Source organism: Camarhynchus parvulus, chromosome 4, assembly GCF_901933205.1.
Source record: "Camarhynchus parvulus chromosome 4, STF_HiC, whole genome shotgun sequence".
NCBI classification, from domain to species: Eukaryota; Metazoa; Chordata; class Aves; order Passeriformes; family Thraupidae; genus Camarhynchus; species Camarhynchus parvulus.
This window is the reverse complement of record NC_044574.1, coordinates 43,075,566-43,095,419: the sequence shown is the minus strand read 5'-3', so window position 1 is coordinate 43,095,419 and position 19,854 is coordinate 43,075,566. Positions and strand designations below refer to the sequence as shown.

The 19,854-nt window shown below is 38.5% G+C and overlaps 1 protein-coding gene across 1 annotated transcript in view; it reads left to right on the top strand.

Annotated features, from left to right (window-relative positions):
• Positions 1-14,657, top strand: part of MND1 (meiotic nuclear divisions 1) — a 41,341-nt gene extending 26,684 nt beyond the window's left edge. The window contains exons 7-8 of the mRNA XM_030947565.1: positions 12,680-12,724; positions 14,367-14,657. Of these exons, the coding sequence (XP_030803425.1) occupies positions 12,680-12,724; positions 14,367-14,473 (152 nt within the window). The 3' untranslated portion in view covers positions 14,474-14,657. The remainder of the gene's footprint in view (positions 1-12,679; positions 12,725-14,366) is intronic.
• The last annotated feature ends 5,197 nt before the right edge of the window (positions 14,658-19,854 follow it).

Genomic DNA, 19,854 nt, shown 5'->3' with positions numbered 1-19,854 from the left:
TGCCTTCTCAAATTCACAGCATTTGAACACAGAATTTGTGTGTAACAAGTAACTAGAGTAAATAGCAGAAGCAACAAGATTTAAGGACTGACCACTAGAGGAAGCTACGTAATAGTCTGGTCTTGTGGATATATTCAGATAATTCTATTTTACCGGAACAGTATTGTAAAAATATATCTATAACAGCAGAATCTGTGGATTTTTTTTCTAATGACCTCTGCAGTTCAGAGGTTTGTCTTTGCCGGTTGGTAATGTTGTTTAAGACACCTTCTGTGAGTTAGGATTGATTAATAAATTATTTCTCAAAGGCAGTAAAACTGATAAGAATCATTTGAAGTAAAAAAAAGCCAAACAAATAGCGAGATTTTATACTTTCCTATTAAACTTATGCCCCTGCTTCAGATGGACAGGACAGGAACATTGTTTCTCACCTTTGAGACCGGTCTGTATAGGCTGGAATGTATTCTCATGGGAGAGCAGCCATTGTAGAGAGATTTGTCTCTTTTGTGACATAGCATGCATGTATGCAGAGTTGGAGACATGATGCTGCTAGATTCTCTAAGGGTTATGGTAGACAACAAAAGCCGTGGAGAGTGCAAGCTTACAATAGTTCATAATTTATGCAGATTTTCATAAAGTCAACAGAAAAAGCTCCACCTAATATCAAGATTACCCTGCTGCATAGGTTTAATTCTTTCTGCCTGCCAGAGAGAGGTGTTAGGGAGCTACTAAAATTTTTCTCATAATTAATTTTATAGAAAAATTTGTCTGGCAACATAAGTGTATAAATGGTAGGGACTTTCCTCCGAGTTGCTGGTCAGCTTGTAATTGGAAACAGCTAAACACTTTCAGTGCTCACTGTAAAATAAACATTTCTAGAATTTCAAACTTCTTGTTCTTTTACTGTAATAAGAGGAATTAAAATTATTAAAACATTGTTAGGCCTTTGCTTTTTTTTACACAATTCTTTTTTCACAGCCATTCTTTGTTACTGTGTGCCTTTGGATAGGGCAGCTCTCTCAGGAATAGTTACATACTGACTGCAGTGACTTCTGTGTGGTATGATTGCTAATATTTATGGGGTCTGGGATCTTACCTGTCAGCATTCCTTTTTGATTTAGCATGTTTTTAGAATGTCTAGTTACTGATAACTTTTATGTCTTAGGCTTTTACCTTTAAAACAGTGATCTGAACATGTCTAGGCAAACTTGTTTTCTCAAAAATTAGCAAACTACCAGATACAACACATGTAGCAATTTTGGTGTCAACCTTTTTACTGTAGCTCTCTCTGTTTATTTTATATCCTGGAACAAGAGAGACAAGTGGTTCAAATGGACATGATTTTAAACTACAAATATACACATAGTTATTCTTTTGACTCTCTGAATGCGTGGTCTCGAGAGGTATCACTTCCAGTCCAGTTCAGGTTATTTTCTAAAACTACTACTTATATGATTCTGTGAAAATAAATTTTGGTAAGACATCCAGACTTTACTGAATACCATGAAAATGTCATGTTACATGTAATACATATTTGAAAATGTCTTTTTTTTTTCCTTTTAGGTCCTTCAAAAATTTCTAATTCTGATGTTTCTAAACAAAGAAAATTTTAGCTTGACAAACTGAGGAATTGTCAGGGTATATAGACAGTATGAGAAAATAGTTCTGTATCGTTCTGTTTTTTCATTCATCTTAATATCTGAAAGGTGAATGCAGAAAAGTTAATCTTTATTTAGCTACTGTATTTTTTGAGTGCATAGTTTGGGGGTTGGTTTTTCGGGGGTCAGTTTTTTTGTTGATGCACCCAGCTATTCTCTTGTGTTCAAATCAATTTGAAAATATGTTGCATATGCAGATGTACTTCATGTTACAAAGTCTTTAGTACCAAGAGTTAGATTCTTTGGGACATTCTTACTAATGCTGGGAATAGTTCCTGTTCCCAGAAGAGAAACAGTAGTGAAGAAATGAAATGAAGATTGGACTATCCTGGCTAATGGAGAGACTATAAAATGAGTTGCATCAGTTTTACTCAAAATGTGTCAGAATGCCAATAATTTACAAATGGTTTAATGCATTGTTGTTCAAAGATGGATCGTTGTTTGGAAATTATATCAGAAAGGTGGTTTAAACTAAAAAGCCTCGTCAGCAATATCAGCTAATAAACTATTAAGTATTTATTTTTAAAAGTTTAATGTTTCCACTTGGAAATGTGGAAGTCTACAAATAATTTTAAGCCTAGGTGCCACCAGGATCAATAGTGTACAGATGAAGCCTTTAGAGAAAATGGTTTTTAATCACCTTTAGATGCAGTATGTTCAGTTTGCAATTAGGAGGATATTTCCTAGCTACTGACCATGAAATATGCACCTGGCATCTGAGAGACAAGCTGTGCTTTTTACAGTTTATGCAGCAATGCCATTAACAAAGGTCTGCAGTTGGAAATTAGTCATTCTGCTGATGTTGAATTTGTGTCTTCACTCACACTTCGGTTAGTCCTAGTGGGTTAAAGTAAGCTTTCTTTGGAGTGAATCAGACACTTGCTTAAAAGTACATAGAAAAATAATAGCTATAAAAGCAAGAACTCCTTTTTTTAGTGAGTCTCATCTTACAGAGTATTGTATATTTAATATGGTGATCTCCAGAGAATCTGGGTGAGAATATGACAGGAAGTAGACAATGGATGTTCGTATATGTAACTTGCAGGCTATCTGCTACTAATCAAAACAAAACTACACAGCTCACACAGCCACACCTTTTTTCCACCTTCATCATGGAGTACCAGAATATATATAGATGTGCACCAGTAACAAAAGGACATGTTTACTCTACTGTTCTCAACAAACTAAGAATTTTGTTTTGTTTCTCCTGCTCCCTATACTGTTCTTGGAATGGCTTGTCATTCATTTGGAAGGTTGACAAATTAAATTACCTGTTCAAAAACTACATTAAAAGATAAATCAATCTTATAAAAAGTAAACATAACTTAGTTTCTAGAAAGAATGAGGAATAATAAATGTACTTGAATGTAAACATAGTTTCATACAGTAATGCTAAAATTTTAGCTGTTAAGTAAAGTTGAGAAAAGGAACCGGGTACTTAATGAATGGAGTTACAAATGTGTACTTGGATTACTGATCCAAGTTTCTTTGGTAATCATAAGAAACTGGATGGAATTGCCAGTTTGAGCAGAGTATCTGCTCCTTTATCTTCAGCCCTTCTGTTTTTTTTTTTAACTTAAAAATCAAAGGAGGCTTGCTTGCATTTCAGATATTGAAAAGGCTGATCCTTTGACTAAGGAAACACTTACTAAGCAGAATCTGGCTGTGATTACCAGAGGCTGTAATGTAATGGCTTAAGGACCTTCCCTGACAAAAGCAAGTTACAGAGTTCTCACCTTGGCCCTTCGTTCCAGTGCTGAAGTTCAGCAGTGATAAGTTGTCAGCTCAAGTTAGGAACTGATGATGTAGATGCCTGTATCTTGTGATGGACTCTCCTGAGGTCTTTGAAATCTCTCTTTCCATCCAGCAAATCTGAAGAAGTCTTTCATTGTCTTCTTCACAAGACTTTCATACATGTGGTCATTTGTCATGTACCTCACAGAATTGTCTGTCGTGTGGTAGTCTGAAGAGCAACCAGAGATCTTCTGACCAACTAGGAACAGGTGATGAGTTTTCATAGGGGATTTTAATGAACTCTGCAATGAACTGAACTGTTAGAAAATGGATTTGAAAAAACTTGAATGAGGTAGCAACAGGACTATGTAAATGAGTGACCAGCTTTTGGCACTTAGAAAAAAAGGAAAATATAACAGCCATGAAGAATAATGAGTGAAGAGCCACCAGATCAAATTGGGCAAATTAAGAAGTATCTGTCCATACATACCTAAGGCACAAAGCTTAAAGTAAAATGTGGGGCTTTTGGCTGAAGCTGGAAAGCTTAACTCCAGAAGGGTCATTTGGCTTTCAGCAAAAGGCCTTTATTCTCTGCATTTCAGAGAATTTCTCTGTCTCTGAGTTAGGTCTTCAGATAAGAGGTTACTCTGCAATGAGAAATTGTCCTAAATATTTAGACTCATGCATACTTGTGTTTTATACCTCAGACACATTCTAGCCAGACTATTCTTAGGGAGTGTCAACTTAAGCCCACTTGCTTTAAAATGAAGCTTCATTTTAGCTAGTTAAGCAAAAAGCTATTTTTTGTCATTGGGGTTTTCTTGGACACTGAGAAAGAAGGCAGTTGGAGGACCAAATCTTTAGATAATATATGTAGCAAACACCCTGCTTAAATGAATTTGCCACTCTGGAAGGTTGCTTTTTCTTTAAATCAAATGAGAACACTCATGAGAACACACAAGACAGGTTTTTGTTCTTTTTTCTGTATTTTGTTTCTTATTTGTTTATATTGGAATGACAGAAAAAGTAGTTAAAGTGAGAGACTCATAGGTGAAGTATATGGGAATAGCTTTATTGTCTCTACCGCTAAATCCTTATGGCAAAAGCTGTTGAGCTGCATGGAAATGATAGACACTTGATTAAAAATTTGTTATGTGGAAAATGGCTACTTATGGCTACATTTATGACACTCTTTTATTTAGGAGTGAATTGGCTTATGGCTTCATTTATGTCACTCTTGTATTTAGGAGTGCCCTGATGAAAGGATCTAACCTATAGATCCATTTATATATGAAACAAAAAGGCTTTTGTGGAGTAAGTACTTTGCTTCTGTCTTCCACGGTTAGATCTGCTAAGTTCGTTGTGTATGGTAGCACTCATTCAGATAATTTTGATATAGTTATGGTGATATTTGAAGGAATGTATTGGTCTATATCTTTTCATGACTTTCACATGCAAAATTAGGTCAGGAAGGATATTGTGGATTTTAGTTCATTGTCTTTACTACTAACATGCAAGACTGTTAAATTGAGGTCTTCCCTGGCCTTGCTTAAAGTAATATCTTGCTAATCTTTTATGTTAAAATATCTCCCATATTTTATGGGATGGTATGTTATGTTTTCATTATGGGTTTTTCTGGATAATGACTGTATATTCCTAATATAGATACCTTGTTCTGTGCCATTTACCTGAAGATTTTGCAGGGCAGGTTGAGTAAGTACAAGTCTAATGTTGGCACATTTGACAGTATTTCCAATGGTTTTTCTTCCCTTCTCACTTTAATGTCATATGAGCTAGCTTCACTGAAAAGAGCAGGATATCAGACAAAAATTCAGAACCGAAAACCAATTTGGAAACACCTAGAACAACACAGAAGTTTTCTCTCTGCCGCTGTATGAGATCTTTGTAGATTGGGGGAAGTTTGTCTTTGGTGTTTTGACTCAGTTTTGCATGACACTGTTTTAAGGAAGGTAGGGAAATATAATCCTGATGAAACAGCAGTAGTGTGAAATCTCAAACTACTTTGCAATATGTGAGCAATTCAGTATCAGAAAAGGAGGTGGAGTTGATGAAGCTCTGTAATGTGGTCTGTCATGTATTTGCATCTACTCAGTGTTTATATTAATGATCTGGCTAACACAACAGAAGATGCTTTTTTGTTATATTTGCAGATGATGACACTAGGAGAGACTTCATGGACAAAGGACAGAGTGCAATTTCAAAATGATCATGATAAACTGCAAAGATGATCTAATAAACAATGGGTAGCATTCGGTAGTGGCAAGTGCAAGATTGTTACCTGTGTTCAAGGATATTGTGCTACACAAATGATCTGAGGCACTTGGTTAAGTTGGGAGGATTTGAAAAGATATGTCAGAGTTTAATATAAGAATTTTTGTTGTGCCAAGAAAAACCCCTACACTAAGATACAAAAGCAGTGATGTAACCCACAATGAGATGTATGAAATAATCTTTCTGCTCAAGGCAGAAAGTGTGGCGCTAAAGGGTTTAGCATGGCTTCAGCTGTAACATAGTGTCAGTGTTGGATATCCTACCTGGATATAATCTAATTTATTTCAAAGCATTCATATATTCATGTAACTAAGTGCTCAGAGTAGAGCAAAAGGACCTTGAGCGATCACATTCTAAGAGACAAAAAAACTTTACAAAAATAGGGCTCAAAAGAAGATGGATCCTAGTGAGTTTTGCATATCTGTATCTACTCAAGAAAAGAAAAGGCCTGTTACTCAGGTTCATGGAGAAGATGGCAAAAAGTAATAGCCTTAAATTGTAGGGCCAGGAAATTGGAAACCTTAAAAACAGGCAACAGATACCTCAGAAATGGCATAGGAAAAGTTGAACATGCCTTGAGTTGTGGTGACAGAGACCAGAGACCCTCTTGCGATGCCTTCCTGACTCTTCTGTACAATATCTGTGACACGTGAGGTCACAGCAGATTGAAATCCACATCTGGCCAAAAACCATGGTGCCCTGGGATGGGCCTCCTTGCGAAATACAGTTCAGCAGCTCAGAAGTGTGCAAGTTCCTTTAGCTGTGCTGAAGTTGTGGCATTTATTAGTGAATGAAGTGGGGAAGGAAGAGTTGTCCAGTGCAAGAAAAACAGAGTGGTGTCAGGGAGCCCTGAATCAGCCCTGAATCAAGTTGTTATGCTTGTTTCTGTTTTGCAAGCTCTTTGCTTCCCTCTGCTCTTTGGATGAAAATTGATGTATTTTAGTTATGCAACTAAGATTTCAGCTTGATTTTCGAGTACAACACTTGAAAGGTAAATGGTCTTTTTCTGTAGGTGCATGAATATAGTAAACTTAAGTGCAAGAGCATGTCTTGCATAGAGGAATATTTTGGTAGCAATTCTGACAAATTCTGTTGGACGTTTTTCAAGGAGACCGTGTGTACATACTGATGAAATTTGACAGTGTGACCTTTTCATACAGGACAGAGGGAGTGTTTTGCTGATGAGACTTGACACTTTTTTCAAACAGACTGACAGAGATCGCAGACCCTTTAAAAGCATATTCTCACAACCTGGATCAGCTTCTTAGTAGCTTTACTGTGCACTGCTATGTCTCACCAGGTAGACAAGACTGGCACTGTGGTATCTATTTGCTCAGGTTCATTTTCAAGCATATATACAGTGGTGTTGCAGCAGAAATGCTGATTTTGTTAATTCATATATCAGTATTCTTGGGTATTTTTCTATTTCAGATAGCTTATATTGTGTTCTATGCTTTTCAGAATAGTTGTAGATCAGTAGGTAGCATTCATAACTGTCAGTGCTTTTATTTGTAGTACTGAAACTTTATTCAGAGTCTAAAATAAGTCAGTATAAAAAGTTGAGTTTGTGATGCTATTTAAATGAGAAGTCATATTTACACATTGACTTGAATTTAGTAATGAATTCTGAAGCATTGTGACCTGTTGATTAACATCATGAGGAAAAGTGTTGTGTAGGATACTGGAGTATGGGGGAGGAGTGATGTGTTATTTTGGATTCAAAGGAGTTGACAGAATTCTGATGTGCTCTCACTTTTCTACACGGCAGCTCTTTATTCTGTTTATAAGAGGAAGTGCCTCTTTGGGAAGCATGGGGGAGGATAAAGATTTCCAGTAGTGTGGAGGTATCTGCCTGGTACAGGGTTACAAAACATTCTTGTAAAGCTCTTCTTGCCACATTGCAATTTAGCCTGTTGACAGTGTTGTAGATTACTTATTCTCAAGGGTACTGAAATATGGACTTTAAGAAGCTACTTCATCCCATCATTGCCATAAATAGTCTCTAATGGCAAGCCATGGGCTCTTGATCAGAGTCTGTGGTGTCAGTTTGTGAATGGACATGTAGGTAGGAATTACTAGGCAATAACCTTTTGTACTTTCTGTGGATGACAGGTGTATAATTTCTATGCTCACCTTCTACCCTGGCCTTTGGAGATGGGATCTTTATTTGCATGTGATGTTTTCATTAGTGGAAAGAATTTTGGAAACTGCGTCATAGGATATTATAGTGATGCTACCCCAGGAGAAGTAGGAAAACAAGTCTGTCACTGTTGTGATGGCAAGGTAATGTTTCTGGAAAGTAAGGGCAGTCTATGTGCAGGAGAGTGATTATCCACTGCCTTCTGCAGAGGGTTATCCAGAGTCATGGGAGGTTCAAGTTCACATACAGTTCCTATGGTAGCTGCCATTTTTCATCTTTGAATTCAGTCTAAATGAATACATATTTATTACAGGAATTCAAATCCACTTGATGCACTTAATTTACCCTGACCAGTTTCACGAGAGAAATTGGGAATCTTTGGGCTAATAATCCTCCCTGGTCCCTGAGAACAGTTGCAGCTGTTCCCTGTGTTTCACGCAGAGGAATTGTGATCCATGCTGTAAAATTACTCGAGTGTCATGCTGAAGACTGCAGTTGTATTTTGCATGTATCTGCTAACACCCTGCAGGCTGATGGGTGACTCTCTCCTTGGGAAGGTGCTAATTCCCTCTGCAGTCATGTGCCTTTTAAGTGAGGAAGTCTATACCATTTTCTTGTGGTATTGGTTGTGGTAGGTCAAAACTGGCACTCAAGTGTGTAAGCTTTATAAATACAATTAGCTTTTGTTATTCTAGAGAAGTAGAGGTTCCTGGACCTAGAAGTCCTTAAAGTTATCCAGAAAATGCCAGAGTAGGATCTAGGAGATCAAAGAACGCTACAGCTATTTGTTCATTTCTCCCAGCTCAGGTGCTCAGATGAGCTGGTTCTGGCCATTGGTTTATTGTTTTGTTTCTTTTACTATAGCTACCAGAACTTTAATATGGTGCCTTTACAATCTGAATTTGAGAACTGTTCCATGACTGTATCCTTGGTGTTCCTGTAATGATATGTGTGGGACTTGAAAACGTGTTTAGGAAGAACCTAAAGTACATTTGGAAAATGTTTCTGAGGAACTGGTGGTTGTTACTATCACCATTGATTTTTACCCTGTGGAAATATTTGAGACTTCTACAGCTTTTGGCCATTCAATTTTGGAATGCAAATAGGATTTTTAATTTCAGCCATCTCCCCGTTCCAGTGAAAAAAGTGAGAGAATCTGGGGGAAGAAGGAAAGAGGAGGCTGTAGTTCTGCAATATGCTGAGAATGACTGTAGGGGCTTCCTGACTCAGATCAGAAACATTGTGGCCCTACAGTGATTTGAGTCAATATATAATGCCTGTTGAGATTTGTTAGAAACACTGCTGTGCTGATGTTCTGTGCTGCTGGCCTTGACTCCTGACCAGGTGCTGTCCATTTGCTTTAGAAGCTTTTTGGTGCACCCCTGACAGCTGTCCACGTGCACTTTTGTCACCTGTGTCTCCTGGCCTGCTCCAAAATACCTACAGGTCACTGGTAGAATGCAACTTACCTACATTGAAAAGCATGTTTCCAACCCACCCTCATTTTCTTTTTAGACTTTTACTGTGGCTGGACCTTCCTTTCCTTACCTTTGCTTTCCTCTGTGGGGGGTAAAGGGGATTGTCACTGTGATAAGGACAATCACAATATGCTTGGGATAATTGTTCAGCTCCCAGAATCTGGGCTTTTTGAGTTCCCTGCAGTTCTCCAGAGATACTAGGGGTTGAGGGGAAAAAAACTTCCATGAGGACTGGTAAAAATAACTCTCTGTCCTGTAGCCTTTCACTGTTTTGGGCACATTTCCTGCTGTGTTTTGCTGACATAACAGACCAGCACTTCATGTCTTGCTGCTTCTGGGCCTCGCATTACTGTACATACAGTGGTTGCTTTTGTTCAGTTTTGGAGACAAAAATTCAAGCTTCCATTTTCTTTCTTACAAAATGCCAAATGTGCCTGAAATTAGTCAGCAGAGGATACAGGTATGTGCCTCAGCCAAATAAATGACTTGTATCCTGCAGACATGGGAGTGGGAAAGTATATTGATTCATTGTCACACAAATAGATGAAATAAATATGTAATGTCCAGAACAAATGGATTGTTTTGCAGCTTCCAGGCAGCAGTCATATATATTGTCAGCCTATATGCAGATGTATAGATACAGACTGTAACTAGAGCCTAATGATAATGAGAGCATCTGGAAGCATCTGGAAGACGTTGCCTCCTCTGTTGCTCACCTCTGCTGCATATTTGGCCTTTCATTGTCTTCTGCAGATTCAGTACTGGAGTACTATTTAGTAGTTGCCAAAAATCAAGTTCAGTTAGAGCAGCTCTGGTGAGCAGGAAGATCAGAAGGACTCCAGCCAAGTTTGGGACTCAATGGTTGTGATGGTTTTGGCAATTAGCCAGCTGCCCTTAGTGCTGTGTTTGAGTTTCTCCTTTTTACAGCTTCACACAGTTGGTGCCCTGATTCTGTTTTGGAGTGTATATTTTTGAGTTCCCATGCTCTCTTCAGATCTTGAGCTTCTTTTTCAGTGCAGTCTAAAAACCAGCCTGGCTATGTGATCCCCTGGAGCTAGAGAACAAGCAATCAGAAGTAGCATGACTTGGAGTTAGCTACACCCATAGATAAAGTTGGACGTGTTGGGGAGTGCCTGCTTTACTACTCCTGCTTTCCCTCATCCTCCGTGCATGTATACATACAGATGGTACAACCAGTGAAAGTCCCAACAAGCAACTATAAAAGAGTTCCAGAAAGCAGTGAAGGTGCAGAGTTCTTCATGTCTGACAGTTCTTGTAAGGTCTCTGGAAGATGCTGGCAGTGATGCAGATGTGGCTGGAGTCTGGGGCAGGAGATGCAGGTCCATAACTATCAAAGACTGTCTCTTGTTCCTCTTCCAGGCATGGTATTGGTTGCAGATAGCACACAAGATCATGCAGTGGAATCATAGGCAAGACTTAAGACTGATCCCAAGGGACTTAAATCTTGTCTTCAGATAGCTAAATGTTCATCTGTAGCCATGAGACACTGGGGATTATATGTCTGTCTGTCTGTCTGTATTGCCCCATCATAGCTTCCTGCTCTCACTGCCATGTTTTCATTTCTAGCCACAAGTGGTTATAGGCAGTGACTGCCATTCTCACTTGTTGTCCAGCCTATGTCTGTCATCACCTCAGCCTTTTCTTTGGCAGAGGTGTGAAGTCACATTTTCAGAACTCATGATCATGTATGTATATTTTAGCAGACATGAGCAGTGTTTGCAGGGTGAGGGCACCATGCTGCCACTGTTGCGCTGGTTAATTGCTGCCAGCAAAGCTGAGCTTTCTGCTGAGACCTCACAGGTGCTGTGGAATAGGTTGGCTCACCCACCACCAGGATGCTATCACTTCACAGCTCAGGATCCATGAAGTTCAATGCCATCCCACTTTCCTCCACTTCATTTCAAACTTCATTACTTGGAGTCAAATACAGCTGTCAAGTTCTACAGTAGAATTTTAGAAAAATGCTGAGGGAAATATCATAGGTCACACATTTAAAGTCTTGATGAGTGGAAGCTCTTGCTCTGCAGACTTACTTTAAGTAAGGTTAGGTTAAGTACTGTTCCAAATGCCTTTACAAGTTTGTTGTCAGTGCTGCAAGTTGTGGAACTGAACAAGTGGGGATGGCAGCAAGCACTCAGCAAAGGAAATAAAAAATACCTCTCTCAGGCTAGGAACAACTTGAATTTCTGTGCATGCAAGTAAGCAAAAATGCCATTTTCTATCCTACTCAGTTTTTTGCTCATCTTTCTTGGTTTTCTTCGTGCTGTGCTCAAACTTTCTAATTGTAGGCCAATTTTAGAAACTATATTGAAATAGTATATTATTCCAATGTAAACAGTTTTCATATCAGTTATAGGAGCATTAAGGTTGGAATAATGAGTACTTCCCTTCCTGTGTGCTAGAAAAAAATAATTTTTCAACATAATTTGATTTTCCTTAAAGTCTAATGTGTATAACAATGGGTACCTGATCATGTATTCATATCTCAGTACCCTGGAGACAAGTTTCATGCTGACCATTCAAATGAGTATTATCATGCAAGTACTGACAAGACTGACTGGGAACAAGTAAGTTACATGTAGGCGTGAGAACCAGAATGGTTCTGATAAATTCCCACGTTACAGCCTAACCTGCTTGATTTGATTCAGTACTTACTTAAATGGGAGCAAGGTGATCTAAGAGGAATTATTCTTGATTGTTTTGTCTCATGGAAACTATACAAAACCTGCTTGTAGTAATGGTAATTTACTATTATGTGTTTAGTTCTGGAATGGTGTTAAGGGACATAAGCCAAGTTTAATTGCCAGAAACATTATTTTGTCTTAATTTCATTGAGGGGTTCTCAAAACCGTGGAGACATTCCAGAGCTATATGATAAACTTTTTGATTGATATGATAGACTGCTGCCTTGTCATTTTCCTTATCTGTGTAGAGTCATGCATACCCATGTGATGGTTTACTTATGTATAGAGAGGATTATGAAATATTTTCCATCTCTGTTGCCTCTGATATCTTCAGGCCATGTATCTAGTTCAAATCTTGGTGAAGACAATTAAGCCCCTAGGCAAGCCAAACTAGGGTTATTTTATTTTAAAATATGCTTTTAAAATTTATAGTAGTTCATATGGTATCTTTTATGCTCTTTGCTCCTCTTTTTCTTTAACCTAGCTTTGTGCTTGCTGAAACCTAAAAGTGTTTGTAAAACAAGTGTTTGGAAGCAGTAGAATAACTTCTTTACGTTGTGTGGTTCCATAAAAATGACATCAATATAATTTTAGTCTCTGTGCCTTGAAACTATGTGATGATTTTACTGTGATGTATGCTTTTATTGTTGTTGGTTTTTTTCTCTGTTTCAGGCCAAACAAACCAAGTGGCCAAGGAGGCAGCCAACAGATGGACTGGTGTGTATTGCAGTGACACAGCTTCACACTAGAGCAATTTCAGTAAAAGACCTACTCAGTGTTAAGAACTTTAAATGTGATTAGGATATGACATAGGATAGTCCTCACTTACAAAAATATAGAGAAATTTATTTTACTTATAAAACTATTATGATTCAACAAAAAGAATACATCTTCTCAGTTTTGTTACTGAATATACTTCATATGCCATAACAGATTTGTCCTTCTGGTGCTGTCTTGTGCACTTTGTTAAATCCTGCAACTTGTTTCCTTGGATGAGTTAAAATCTCTTAAGATGAGGAAAGCAATAGAGACTGGAAGTAGTGATGCCCAGGTATTCAGAAAGTCTATTCTGAATGTTCATCTCTTTCTAAAGAGTAGAATGCTTTGTGGAATCTTATTGCTGCTACCATGTGAAGGATGCTGATACAAAGTAGGTGTTTCTCAAACTAATTGATCAGTTTTGACAGGTAAAATGATGCATAGTTTTAAGGAATGCTACTGTAATGATATTCACGTGGAAGTTTAACTCAATTTTCTGTTGTTGCTTAGCTTTGCTGTATTCATTCTCATTTTGCAAAGAAAACAATTTATATGCCCTTATGATTTTTAAGAATTATTTAGAATATTGTTTATATTTTTTTGTCTAGAATAGATCTACTGATGGACTGCTTGCTATCATTGGTTGTGCCAAGTGCAGCAGGATATCATTGTCATAGTCTTTGGACTATTATTTTATATCTGGGTTGTTTACTGCATATGGGGGAATAAAATTATGTATTCTGGGAGTTGTCAGGGCTTTCTGCTGTTGGTAACAGGCTGTTCTCAAGGCTTCGAATGAGGTAAAGGAACTGTGCCTCAGTCTGTAGAAGGTACTTTGCTATTTAATTAGACAATTTGGCTATATGCTGCAGCATATTTTTCTTTTGAAGAGACAGTTTTAAAACCAAATGTGTGATGGGTAAAGAAAAGAAAAAATCTCTCTAAGCTGTGCAGAAACAGTGAACACTTCCTCTGTTAAGGAATGCTGCAATTTATGGTTGTTAAAAATGACGTAATGAGTTTCAGTAAATGCTGCAGTGAAAAATTATGTTAAATTGAACAAAATGTATATGCTAAAGTAATGTGGTGCTAAAAAGAGAAGTCCCGACTAAAATAAAGCTTCTTGAATGTCTTTTTTTTAACTTTGAAAAAATACAGTGTCTGAACAATCACGCAGGACTATAAAGGACCTTATGGTAAATTTAAATCCAATTTTTATAGCTGTAGACAGTCACATAGTAGGTGTCTAGTTGAAGAAGGACCTATAAAATACTTACTATGCATACTCACACTTACCTCATCACTATAGCAGGCTTACACTGTAATCGTAGCTTTCAGTCTCCTTGTAAAAGAGGAGCAAGAGAAGATAAAGATAACATATTTTTATTCGGTGCTAAGTAAATGATTTCCTCTTTTTTGGAGGTTATTAACAAAAGCCTCATGTTTTCTGTTCTAAATCTACTTGATAATGATGTTCCCCACTATGTACCTTTTTCATACAGACAAGAGATACTGCAAATGGAAGGATTTTGTTGTAGCTGAGACTATAATTCATGCTTTCCTAAATACTCAAAATGAATATTTTTCATTCTGTTTACAGATAACATCTTTTCAATAAAGTCCTGGGCCAAGCGTAAATTTGGATTTGAAGAGAGCAAAATAGATAAAGGTTTTGGAATCCCAGAAGATTTGGATTACATTGATTAGTGTTCAGTTGATGGCTGACATAGTTGTACATAGTTTGTTAAATATTCATAGCTGCCATTAAAATGTGAATCGTCTCCGAAAAGGTGACCACCCTTTAATTTACTAGGTTTGTTGAGGTTAATAAAATACTAAAAATATTTGTTGTCCTTTCTTTTCTTGTAGTCTGTAGATAGTAAATGTTATGCCTTCTTCTGTGAGACAGCATGGACAGAGGTTATAGGGAATAATTATTACAAAGTCTGGAGAGTCTTGAGACTGGATTTAACTCTTCCTTTGCTTAACTGGAAGTAGTAAGTACTAAGAGCTAGAAGCTCCAGGGATTCATGTTTAAACATGTTGAAGGCTTTGGAGTGGGAATAACTGGGAACAATATGGAGTAAAATGAATTTTTCCCTCGTCTCACCAATGAAATAGAAAAGAGGCATAATCCATTAATGGGAAACAGTGAGACAGTAAGGAGGTGAGTAGAAAGGCTGAGGTCTGGTTTCTGGTCATTTTTTATTGTGTTGCTAGAACTGCTTGTAAGTTTAGTGACAGAATTATATTTGTTGTTGGAAAGTACTAGTGCAACAGAGCTGAATCTGTTCCTGAAAATGTATTGGATTTGACGCTGAGAAAGCTGATCTGGTCAAGGGTGTATCTGTATAGAAGGGAGAGCAAAGAGCACCCATCCCTTCACACCACTGCGCACCAAGATTTAGGATGTTTATCTGGGATGTGAGAGACTGAATTCAATTTACTGTTAAAAACTGAGCATTTTTGGGTTTATGCACATTTTTCAATTTCAGGTTAAAAGTGCAGCTAGCCAAAATAATAACAGATTATGAACACCTCATTTTTTTTTAGTGAAGTTTCTAAAGCACCTCACTTCATATCAGCTTCTGGTTTCTAGTTCTGATCAGTGCATGGGCGCAGCAAGAGAGGTGGACAGTGGAGATTGGTGTTCCACAGCTGTGGGTTGCAAGATGGCATTTCTGCTGTACAGCTCTGGAGGATTTAAGCTTTACCTTCAGGAGGTAGGTGGGCCTGCTGCAAGCTATCACTGAAAAGTGTCTGTCCACCTTTTATGTAACACCTGATGATAAAGCACTGTTGAAATGTGGCATTTATCTGGAAATGTGCCCAGAAATCTGTCTCCTGTGACTTTTCCAATTAAAAAGTTTCCTAGCAGTTCAGCACATGTTCAAATGCAAGGATTTCGGGTATGCCCCTGGCTACTGTCATCTCATGTCTATGAGGATAGCAAAGTTACTGGGAAGATAACAGGTGGAAGATTTCCTCTCAGAGAGATAGCATAGCAAGCTATCCATTGGTTAAGGAAAATGTATGGGATGCCTGGCACATAGGAAGATGTCATTAAGCTTAAAACTGCAATGGTTGTATGTGTTTGGAAGGACTTTATTCCTAATATTCCTTTTATATGTTGGGAAGGACTACTCTTAATATGTCCAATACTGAACCTTGAGTACAGCTGCTGACTGGTAAAGGTGTAAGGGAAGTAGGTGGTGCTGAGCTGAGTGTTGGAGAGTTCCCGAGCAGGCCTGGCTTTTGCCCCAGGAAGGGGGTGGTGTCAGCACAGCTCCCTGTGGTGCCAAACTGAACTACTGATGCACCTGTAGCTTGGGTGTTTGGGTTGCTCTTGGATTTTGTGCTGTGAAGCAGTAAAGAGGCAGGCTTTTTTGGTTCTTTCTAGGAGATCTCTCTCAAGTGAGTCTTTTTTTAGTTTTGCTAAGCATTTGGAGTGACTATTCTGTACCGCCTAACAGGTTTGAGAAGCTCCTTGGCACATCTGTGTTCAAGAGCACATATCTGCCATATAGTAGAGATGATGACGTCTCAAGAGGCTTGTTTGTATGAAGGAGCATTGAGCACATTAACTTACTAATGGTTTTTGCCTGTTAGAATCACTTTCACGGTGGCTGACCTTCTACTTGTCAAGGAGCCTCATGTAATTTATGGTCTGTAGCAGCTCGTGCACCAAAACTTCCTCTGGTATCTGTGGGGATGAGGGTTCCTTATTGACTTCACTGCTTTGGCTACTTTCCAAATTCAAGAGGGAAACAAAGATGACCAGCTATGTAAGTTTAACTGCAATATTGTGGCTTCCTGTCTGTAGGGTAAGAGCATTGTGGATTGTAGTAAAACCTTTAAATATAATAAATACCATCTAAGTAACTGTACTTTGAGGTAGATTTGCCCAGAGATACTACAGTCAGCCAGAATGAGCTGACTTTAAAAATGTTAAACACAGCCATTATGTTTTGAACACACAATTTAGGTAGTTCAATTGCAGGGAATTGAACAGTAATGTAATTTTCTCTAGAGTTTTGGGTTTGTTTTACAGGTACAGAACAGACGTAGATATACCATTGCACTTTAGTTTTTGTTCTGTCTTCTGGTGTTGGTTAGTAAACCTGGAGGGAGAATGTCTGCTTCTGTAAGGACACAATTTTAGAACAGTCAGAACAGAAATTTCTCAGCGAAAGAGAAGAACGGAAGAGGTGATGCATTACCAGAAACTGATTCTTATTCCACTCCTCTAGTGGAATATATTTGTTTTGTGCTACTGTTTTGTGATTCTGGATTTTTAGCATAGGTGAATTTCAAGGGGAAAAGCAAAGCCAGATCCTTTCTGAGAGAAAAAGAGACAATTTGTGTGTATCTTGTATATTCCAAGATACTTTGAGCCTGCTGCATCTGCTCACTTCTGGGAGCTTTTCTTCTTAAAAATGCGCAGCAGACTACTAAATCCCACAATATGAAACCACATTGAATTGTATGGTTTGAGATGTGTGTTCACTTCAGTTTTTAGGAGAAGCTGGTACTTTGGTCTTCTACTGAGTTAAAAGTCAGTAACAGTTAAAATTATTTTCTTTCTGAGAAATTTTGTGCTATTAGCCTTTAGCAAAAATTAAAACACTTAAGCTGATTTTTTTGTCCCAATTTGTATTTTCAGTTTTCTTGAGATAGAACCTGAAATATTTCTAAAGAATCTAACAAGAAAACAGTGAAGTTTAAGTGCTTACTTCTGCTGTTATTCTTGTGGTTATGTCACAGCTATTTTGTGTATGTCTTCCTCTTTTCTCTTTATTTCTTGTGCCCTATAGGGTTTTTTGCCCATGTAAGGTAAATGTTTTCAACTGTTTTAGCTAAGCCAGGAGGTCAGGCCCTTACTACAATTCAGGTTTATAATTAAAGCAGTTACTAGTGCAACGAGTGAAAATCAAACCTGTTTTTGTAGAGTCTGTTGCTCTGAACACTACCAGGAACAGTATCAGGTCCAGCTTTTCAAAATCTCATAAGGAGATTATCTTTACAGTGCTAGGCTGAGGTGTTGGGTAGGCCTGTTCTTTGGGACTCATATTGATTGGCCACTGTGAAGTAAGAGAGATGCAGGAGAAAATATTTATGTCTACCTGATCTACTAAGAAACCTTAATTATTTAAAGAAAGTTGCTGATTGCCCTGAAACATCCCATTCTTCCTTGTCTTTTATCTTGCCATCTACATGCTCTGTACACACCAAGCATCAGCTCTAGGACTCCCTTCATGGTACTTGCAGAGTGTTAGCATTTAACACTCACAAAGGTTTAGGTTTTGACACGAGTCAGTTGCTAAGCCTTTCATTAATGCATCATATAAAATGTCATTGCTGTTTGGGGGTGTATGAAAAGGGAAAATCCAGGCTCTGACATAAATGGCACAGTGATGCTGTTGTCACGTGACAGAGGTGGAACCGAAACTTCTTGGGACAATGAGGGGAAGAGAAACCCAGTTTGTAGTTTGTGATGGTGACTAAGAACTTCAATGCAAGAGCTCCTTAGAGAGTTCTTCTGTCACTCAGGCATATTTCCACCAGTCAGGTGATCTGGTTGGTGCTTATCTCCTTGTTTCTTTTACAGGTGAGATTTGTATGATCAAACTTCTCTGTTGTATATCTTCTCCTTTTCCCTCCTGCTGTTCTTAAATTACCCAGTGATTTCAGCTAAGTTTACTCTGAGGGGCCCTGGTACAAGCTCACAATTTATCTCTTCTCTTTGGCTGCCTGCCTGATAAATACAGGCTTTTCCCTTTCCCACCTACCACTTTTGGAACTCTGCGAAGGGGTAGAGCATGCTGGGGGTGGGAGGAGGAAGGAAAGATGTCAAAGATGGTGATGGAATATTATGTGAGGGTCTGGCAGCATTGCTGGGGCTGAGATGGGATGGTGTGTGCATCCTTTCAGTGGGAAGGAACAGGTGACTTCAACAAATGATGTCCTTGACTAATCCTCGGTGTCACACACCTGACTGGGTTCTTCCATGATGGCAGCAGCTAACTGCCAGCTAGACACAGTTCTGTGTAAGTATTCTTGTGCACAAGGAGTCTGCCTCCACAGCAAGGATAGCCTTTCTCTTCAGCTTCTTTTTCTCCTCGTCCCATTTGCTTTTTCCACCCCTCCACTGTCATTTCCCTTTTAGATCTGCTTGTGGCGACCACGTAGGCTGAGCAAGCGAAGCACTGCCGTCTGTACATATGGCTGTCTGTCTTACTCCTCCTCCTGCTGACACTGCTGTCAGCACACACACCTTCCAGTGCACAGGCATACGAGAAGGGAAGCATCTATCTCTGTGTTAGACTTGCCTCTTTAAACTGTATGCACAGAAGGTTGCATGTCAAGAAGACCAGGGAGCAGAAAGATCTGTGAACACCACCACAAGCACCACTGAACTTCTCAGTGTCACTTCAGACTCTTTTATAACGCCTCACAAATGAATGAACAGTTTTTATGCTGTGTGATGGTCGTACCTAACCTAGTTAGAAAAATTTTCCTTACAAAAAAAAGTTCCTGCTGAAGTATTTATAAAGAACAGTTTTTAAGTAAAACCTGCTGGGCAATTTTCCGTTTCCAGTATTTGGTATATGGATGAGCCTTTCCATATGAAAAACTTAATTTTAAAATATACTCCATCCTTTTGTTTCAAAAAAACCTTACTGGTCTGGCAACCACTGCTGAAGTAAGTCCTGTAACCCATCCAAGGGGCACCTTTTTTCAAGTGAGATTATGAATTTCTGCTGCGCTGCTGCTGAAGCTCAAAAGGAAAAGCTGTTTAAAATTATGGCTTCCATAGAAAGCCAGTGATGGAAGAGGTTGTGTTTGAATTGAAAAAGGCCTGAGAAGGCTGCATACTGAAGCCATGTCTTACAGGGATTCCTACTCTACCTGGACACCTTTGATCATATCACCTTCCTTCAGGCTGCACCTCACTGGCACTCTGGAGATGGGAATTTTATGTTGAGATAAAAAAACCCAAAGTTCTCATTTTTTGCACTCTACAGTGAGAAAAATGGTCATGTATTCTCTCTCTTCCTGCTAAGAAAAAAAGAGGAGTAAAAAAATCA